Source organism: Nothobranchius furzeri, chromosome 12, assembly GCF_043380555.1.
Source record: "Nothobranchius furzeri strain GRZ-AD chromosome 12, NfurGRZ-RIMD1, whole genome shotgun sequence".
NCBI lineage: Eukaryota > Metazoa > Chordata > Actinopteri > Cyprinodontiformes > Nothobranchiidae > Nothobranchius > Nothobranchius furzeri.
In genome coordinates this window covers 56,938,546-56,947,219 of record NC_091752.1, presented here as the reverse complement: position 1 = coordinate 56,947,219, position 8,674 = coordinate 56,938,546, and the positions used below count along the sequence as shown (strand labels likewise).

At 39.1% G+C, this 8,674-nt stretch overlaps 1 protein-coding gene across 1 annotated transcript in view; it reads right to left on the bottom strand.

Moving 5' to 3' along the window:
- The window catches only part of sdr42e2 (short chain dehydrogenase/reductase family 42E, member 2), a 35,010-nt gene that overhangs the window by 2,177 nt on the left and 24,159 nt on the right, over positions 1-8,674 (bottom strand). Inside the window, exons 9-10 of the mRNA XM_054750574.2 lie at positions 1,175-1,238; positions 1,000-1,073 (exon numbers count right to left, since the gene is read on the bottom strand). Of these exons, the coding sequence (XP_054606549.1) occupies positions 1,000-1,073; positions 1,175-1,238 (138 nt within the window). The remainder of the gene's footprint in view (positions 1-999; positions 1,074-1,174; positions 1,239-8,674) is intronic.

Below are 8,674 nucleotides of genomic sequence, written 5' to 3'. Positions count from 1 at the left end.
TATCCAGAGTTATCTCTGTAGTTATGCTGCTATAGGCCTAGACTGCTGGAGGACATACTGACCACTTTCCACACTCTACTACTTTCTTCTACAATTTGCTCTTTAACTGTATTATTTCCTGCTATTTCAGCTGTTAACTTTATTTTTTCTCTAAGTGTTTTTCTCCCCAGAAAAAGCTACAGTGATGTTCTGCTGAGCTGTGGTAGCCTCATGAAGGGGGCCATCGGCTTGAACACTGTTGCTAACCACAAACATTCTCCCTCTCCTGATAATAACATTTTACTCTGTTTGACATTGAATGTGCTACTACTAGTTTACCCATTTAATTATAGATTCACTAGGATAAATACAATAAAGTTTATGTCTCACTAAATAGAATATTTACTGAGAAATCACAATGTAGCCATAGAAACACTACTTGATATGTGTGTGTGTGTGTGTGTGTGCGTGCGTGCGTGCGTGTGTGTGTGCGTGCGTTAGTGTGTGTGTGTGTGTGTGTGTGTGTGTGTGTGCGTGCGTGCGTGCGTGTGTGTGTGTGTGTGTGTGTGTGTGTGTGTGTGTCTGCTCTGTCTTCTTTCTTTTTCATTTGCTGGGTTCCTTATATAGGAAACTTTTTACTGATTGGCTTAATGAACTGACCTGTATTGGAATGTTTATTATGTGAAGTGCCTTGAGACGACTCTTGTCGTCATTTGGCGCTGTATAAATAAACTTGAATTTAATTAAATAGCTAAAGGTTATTTGCAACTGCTGCGTGTGAATTATCAGCAGGAAGTCTCTTTTAAATACACTGAGCTGCATTATTCCTGAAGTCTGAAGGAAAGTCTCTGCAAAAATATATGTTACAAGAAAAACAAGCTTTGTGATGTCAAGACAGAAGTGTTCAAGAATTCTCTCTGATCTATTCCTTGTTTCCTGTTTCATTCCAGCTTTTCCAGAATGCACAAACCCAAAAGGGAAGAGAAGTGTTTTCAAAGAAACAAAAAGCTGGATGGTTACCTCACTTCTGGTAAAAAGGAGAGGCACTTTTATCACTGGTCTCAGGATCAGGTGTAAATACTCCACCATGATGGCTGCAATACAGAACAGTCAAATCATCATCATCAAATTAATTTACTCAACAAATCAAATAATAATCAGCGAATGTGGTGGCGTGGGGGGTGGGGGTGTCTACCTGTTGAATAGACGAGTGGGACAGGTAGAGTTATTGATGGTCTGGTGTAGCCGAGCTTCTCAAACTGTCAGGAAAGGTGAAAGTTAATAAAATTCACAATAAAAGGCAGTGTCTGGCTTCCAATTGGTCAGCAGTGCAGTGGGCAGAGCTTGTCATGCATTTATGATTACACTGAGAGGAACATGATTTATTCATTTAATATCATTTGAGTTGGACCTCACATTGATTTACAGCTGAACCGTCCACAACCAATCACAGAGCTGATAACATTCTCCTTGTCTGCCAAGCAAAAGAGTAGGGGGGTATTCCAGAAAGCGAGATTTTCCCAAAACCAGGCTTTCTTGTGAGAGTTCTACAAAGGTGGCTAGCCCGAAAGCCCTCCCAGTCACCATGGTAACACTTGCTGGAGAGCAAACCTGCCCCATGGCAGGCTAGCAGCTAGGCTTACTGACACTTTTGTGAATATGATTAGACGAGGCAAAGTGACGTCACCTTTTTAATGTCGGTGGCTGGCAGCTACGAGGTGGTGAATTAGCGACACCACTGGCCCACAGCGGGATAGCAGCAGCTGCAGCTTTGTTCTTGATGGCTAAATAATTAATAAATGTGGAGTTTAAACTTTAAAACTTGAGTTGCAATTGGATTTACATCTTAATATTTTTGTATATGATCTTCATTTGCAGCCAGGAGGGTTACAGTCCACTAACGTTGCTCCTGATGTCAGCATAATTATAGGAATACTTTATTGATGTGACTATATATTTACTCTGGTCACACGTGGCAAACACCATAATATTTGATTTAAATGACATACGTGATGTTTTTTCCACGTTGTGTAATATGAGTACTAAATGGTTTACAGATTTAACTTCAGGGTCACGTGACCACCACGAACGTATATAATTACAACTCGCAGCTGCTCTGCAAAAACAAAGTCCTCCAGTCTAAAACATCCAGACTCTGGAACCAAACTTGAAAACGACGCATAAATGATGAAAAGTTGAATAAAATATCTGGAGAAACGAGCTGAAACAGACTTCTGGCATTGCCATGGAAACATGCAAATTCTGTGTGTTCTAACCATCGACATAAATATACGCCGCTAACAAATAGCGCCGGTGTCGGTACAGTATCTGCTCGGGTGCAAGATCGGCTCGGGGTCCTTCGACTGCCGATGACGTCAAAGTACGGCAAACCCACTCGGACAAAATACACTACACATCTATACTGTTGGAAAGAATTTAGCAGTTTCGTTATTAAAATAATGTTTCTTAAGACGTAAGTTTGTGTTTATAATGGTATTTGTAAAATAAAACACTATTTTATTCATAATGTTGAACTCCTCTTTGAGCACATCCCTTGAAGAATCATAGGTATTAGCAACACCTCCCTTACGAAAAAGAAGTATACTTTAAGTATATAATTTCAAGTACACTTAAGTGTACAGAAGTTTATTTGCATACTTGTTCTTAAAGTTTACTTAGAAGTATACTCCTTGGGACTAAATTGGGCCACTAAAAGTATACTTGAAGTATACTGCAAGTATACTTCAAAGTAATAATTTAAGTTTATTTGTAGTGTACTTCTGATATAATTGAGTATACTTTTCTCTTTGAAAGTATACTTAAAGTAACCTCACAAGTGTACTTGGGAGTGTACTTCAGATATAATTGAGTATACTTTTCTCCTTGAAAGTATACTTATAAGTTTACTTGTAGTGTACTTCTGATATAATTGAGTATACTTTTCTCCTTGGAAGTGTACTTAAAAGTAACAATATAAGTTTACTTGTAGTGTACTCCTGATATAGTTGAGTATACTTTCCTCCTTGAAAGTATACTTATAAGTTTACTTGTAGTGTACTTCTGATATAATTGAGTGTACTTTTCTCTTTGAAAGTATACTTAAAGTAACCTCACAAGTGTAGTTGAGTGTACTTCAGATATAATTGAGTATACTTTTCTCCTTGGAAGTATACTTAAAAGTTTACTTGTAGTGTACTTCTGATATAATTGAGTATACTTTTCTCCTTGGAAGTATACTTAAAAGTTTACTTGTAGTGTACTTCTGATATAATCGAGTATACTTTTCTCCTTGGAAGTATACTTAAAAGTAACAATATAAGTTTACTTGTAGTGTACTCCTGATAGTTGAGTATACTTTTCTCATTGAAAGTATACTTAAAAGTAACAGTATAAGTTTACTTCTAATAAAATTGAGTAAACTTTTGCCCTTGAAAGTATACTTAAAAATAAACTTTAAGTAACATTATAAGTTTACTTGTAGTGTACTTCTGAAATAATTGAGTATACTTTTCTCTTTGAATGTATACTTAAAATTATACTTAAAGTAATAATATATGTTTACTTGTAGTGTATTCTTATATAATTGAGTATACTTACAGTTTTGAAAGTATACTTTACAGTAAACTTGACGTAATATTCTTTTAGTACATTTAAGTATCTCTATTTTTTCTATAAACACATACTGCAAGTAACATTTAACATCTGCTATTTGCTTACTACCAATACATTTACTTTCCACTATTTACTGATACTTCGTCTTTATGCAGAGAAAAAAAGTAAAATAAAATAGCTAAGTCATTTTGTTTAAATTTATTAAACAGAGAGAATTAGAACAGAACAAAAACAGACCTGTTTACCAGGATTAATCAAAGATGAGAACGCAAACTGTTCTGAACATGACGCGTTAATTCTGTCCATTTTGAAAGACTTTTTTTAAATGCCTTTAAAAAAATCAGTCCATTTTATGGATCCACTTGCTTGGTTGTTGATGCCTTTTTGAAGTTTTCGTTGTTGCATTTCTTTCGTGTTATTTTTCTTACATCTTGAACGCGCAGAGATGGAAACTTCAACTGAGCATGCCCTGTGAACACACAAAGCAAAAAAATGAACACTTGAACTGTTAGGTGAACTCTGACACCACAAAATCTTTACAGTTCGTACACTGTAAACCCGAATAAGTAGGCAGAACTCAAAAACTGTAAGGCAATCAGTTGCCTCATATTTTCTGAGTTTATAAACTCAGATATTTGAGTATATCAGACCATAAATAAACTTAAATATTTGGAGTTTATATTAAATATATTTTCAAATTATGATCAAATTAAAGTTACCGATTAAGCCAACTCAAACAGAAAATAAAACAAAATTTGAAAGAAACAATTACAAACGCACACTTTTGAAAACTGGACAACAGCAGTGTGTAGTCTTTCTTTGAGTAGGTGGTTTAAAGCAACATCAGGATGCACATCAATTCAACATTAACAAAATATGAATTACACTAACCACTATCAAGTAAGTCAGTGAGTACTTTATGCCATTTGGCATAAAACCAGTTGAGTATTGAATCGGATTAGCCCATGGGCTAATCCGATTCAATTATTCACGCTAAACTAAAGCCACAAATGAGGGTTGCCAGACTCAGAACGGCTGGACGAACAGAGAAAAGGTAAAACTCAACTGTTCCTCCCACTGTCTTTATGGGTGACCCCGCGAGGAAAGTTGACCATTGAGCAGGGTTGATGGTTTATCCCTTGAGGTCCACGTGGCAGGGGTGAGGTGGTGCTCACTCCGCACCCCTGCCACGTGGACCCAAGGGATGAACCATCAACCCTGCTCAATGGTCAACTTTCCTCGCGGGGTCACACCCATTAGGACAGTGGGAGGGTTAACTCAAGGAGAAGTGGAAAATGAACATATTTGCCCAAATGGTGGTGTGTTACTTTAACATCAACAATTAAAGAGCAGACAAATAGTAAATTACATTGTGGATGTGGACAATGCTCTAACAGAGTGAGCCATCTGAATCCACCACTCTTTCAGATTTTGAGTTACACATCTAACATCAGGTCATTTTTGACTCTGCAGCTTGGGTGACAGTTTAGACTCATCAAGACCAAGTAAGATTTTCTGCGTGAACTCAAATGTGTTGGTCAGTCCCTTCGGATAATCTAGATGTAAGGCATAGATGAGGCCGAACATTACCAGGAAGGCATCAGGAAGGCTGGCGAGGTTGACAATCACATCACCCTCTAGGATAACAGATTCTCACTGGGTCGTACGTAACTGGACTCTCGGCATCATCGGTGATGGTTGTCAGGAGGACAACTGCTGCATCCGAGGTCCGGCTCATTGGTATCATCCTTACAAAAATGAAAGGGAGATCATACACTAATCACATCTGAACTGAAACTCTGACTGTGGACATTTTTATTTCAGTAGATTTTCATGTAAATAACAATAAATGCAGTCTGATAGACTCCTGTTTAGGGCTGGGCAACATGTCAAAGATTTATCGTTATCCAAGTTCTTGTCTCTCATCCAGATAATTTTTCCCATGTCAATAAATTTGATAATAAAAAAATGAAAAGATGTGTAAGTTGGCCACATTTATGTCCCTTTAAGAAGCTGTAGCACCTTGAGTCATGTAAAATTTTAGTCAATGTAATACACGAGACAGCCCCATCTAGTGGACAAATATTGTTGCTACGCATTCCTGTAGTTATCGTCTACTTATCGTTATCGAGGTGAGATCTTCAATATATGGTGATATTGATTTTAGGCCATATCGCCCAGCCCTACTCCCGTTCATTCTGTTGCTTTGTGCTCTCATTTACGAATAAAGTGAGATGGCTTCCGTGTGTGCCAGTGTTACGCTAATGAAAGCTGCTTGAATTCTTTGCAGTGATTGTTGGTTTTTCTCAGTGCCTTAAAGCCTGCCACACATGAGGGTCATCTGCTGAGCAAACGGCCTTGAATGACCGCTTGCTCAGCAGATACCTCGCCATGTGCGCCTGATTTTCACAGAGTTTTCCGCCTCATGAGACGCTGAGGTGAATATCTGACCAGTTAAGATATTTTTCGCCTCACAGGGGTAAAAACTCGCCGTGTGCGCATTACCGAGCTGCTGGTTGAGCTGAAATATTCTAGTGGCCAACCAAAGCACGTTCTCCGCTCACATGACCCCAAGATGGCAGCCCCCCGTCTGCATGTCAGAAAAGAAACAACACAGAGACAGAGCTGGAAACGGAGGAAATGCCTATCCTTTTTTGTTGAAACGTCGCCGCCACCGGCATTTCAAGGTTGGGAAAATATGGTTACAGTAGCTGGAAAGATGGACCAGGCAAGGAGTTTATGCCAATTTACTCCAAGAGATGCACCTGGAAGACCCAGAATCCTTCCGAAAGGGTAATGGAAACAGTGGGCCCATCGATCCACAAGGTACCGTTTTGTTTATTTTTCAGACACGCAGACAAGGCAAGGGGCTGCATCTGAATACATCTTGGGGTCATGTGAGCGGAGAAAGTGCTTTGATTGGCCACTAGAATATTTCAGCTCAGCCAGCAGCTCAGTAGTGCACACATGGTGAGTTTTTACCCCTGTGAGGCGCAAAATATCTAACTGGTCAGATATTCACCTCAGCGTTTCGTGAGGCGGAAAACTCAGTGAAAATCAGGCGCACATGGCGAGCAATCTGCTGAGCAAACAGTCATTCGAGGCCGTTTGCTCAGCTGATTGCTCTCTTGTGTGGCAGGCTTAAACATCTTGCCAAAGGTTTGTAGTTGAAACAATGGCACATTTTCCAAAATGTTCATGTGTGTTGTCCTTGTGTTGTCTTTATGCATAAATAAATAGAATGATTTGTTCAAATTTACAATACTGGGACTTACCACACATGTCCTCAAAAATCCAGAGGTTTCCTCACGTAGATAGACAGGAAGGGCATGGAGAACAGTGGTACGCCTTGTGTGGACATCATGTAATTCCTAAGAAGATTATTAAGAGTGTAAATACTGTCAAGTTTTTACTTAATGCCAAACTGCTCTGACCAATTTTCCAAGACAGTGATATCTGCATCTAAATCCAATGATAAACTGCTGAATTCAAAAGTTAATTTGAAGTGTTTAACATTACATAATACGGAGGGGTATTAGGGCCACTGAAGAAGAAAAAATTCTTAAAATAAATAAAGTCAGAACTCTGACATTTATCTCAGTATTCAATTGTTTCCTTCAGTGGCCCTAATACTGCCTTATTGCCTAAGAGTATTAGAGTAACTGAAGAAAAAGAAAAGAATTGAGAAAAAAAGTCAGATAATTTCAAAATTCTGGGATTAAAGTCAGAATTCTGACTTTTTTCATGAACCTAAAACCAAACAAACAAAAAACTATTTAGGAATTTTTTTTGTTATAAAAAAATCAAAACAAACGAACAAAAAAAAAAGCCTGAATTTTAAGATTTAAGTCAGAATTCTGATCCCCCCTCATAATCTTCCCCAATTTCCCTTTTTTTTGTTTTAGGTACCAGTCAGAACTCTGAGATTAAACTCAGATTTATGACTTATTTTCTCAGAATTCTACATTTTTTTCCATCAGTGGCTCTAATACTCATAGCATAAAGGCATTACCTGTAAATTGTATATTCACCAGTTTTAAAAGACAAATCTGTATTAGGGCTGTCGCGGTAACCGCAAGAAGAAAATATCGCGATATTAAGAAACCCACTGCGCTGCAGGACGTGCCACCGCCATTACCGCACTTGATTAAATCTCGCGACAGCGCATGCTGAGAGGTAAAGTCCGTGCTGATTGAGGAGATAGTACACATGGAAGATGGAGGGAGCGGTGTCAGTGCGTCAGCTGCAGCCCAGCCAGAGACCTTGGAGCAGGCAGTGCTGCCACCAGCGGCAAAGAAAAAAACGCTTGGAGACCTGCTGAAGTCACGGACAAGCACGTCATCTGTAACCGTCCCGAAGAGAGTTAGAGCCGAGCTGGAGCTCACTTGCTACCTGCAGGAGGAACCCATTGACCCTAATGAAAACCCTCTGACATGGTGGCGCAACAAACATGGGAGATTTCTATTGCTCTCCAAAGTCGCACGTAAGTACATGAGTATTTGCGCAACAAGCGCACCATCCGAGAGGGTTTTTAGTGTCGCTGGAAATGTTGTCACCCCTCTCAAACCGCATAAGGTTAACATGCTGGTTTTCCTTGCGCATAACAAGGACATGACCGAGTTATGTTATTCTTGTGTGTGAAAGTGAAATGACAGTGCCTAGGACATCTCATTTTGTATACTTTATTTTAAACTACAAAACAAAACGGGCACTTTTTTATTTCTGTTATATGTGCAGCCAAATTTGCATTTCAAAGTTAAACCTCCTGAATGTTGTTTTTAAGTTCAGTCAGAAAATGCCGTAACTGCCCTTCGAACTGCATTAGGGCTGCAACAACGAATCGATAAATTCGATGAAAATCGATTACTAAAAGCGTTGGCAACGAATTGCGTCATCGATTCGTTGTGTTGCGCAACTCTTCCAAAAGCCCCCTCCCCTCCCGCCGCTGCGCGCAGACCGGTGGAGAGCCGGCAGGTGTTTGTAAGAGGAACATGGCAGAAGAAGCGAGACCCCAAAAAAGTAAAAACTTCTAAAGTTTGGGAGCATTTTCAGTTAAATCAGGCGAAGACATGCAACGTTTGTA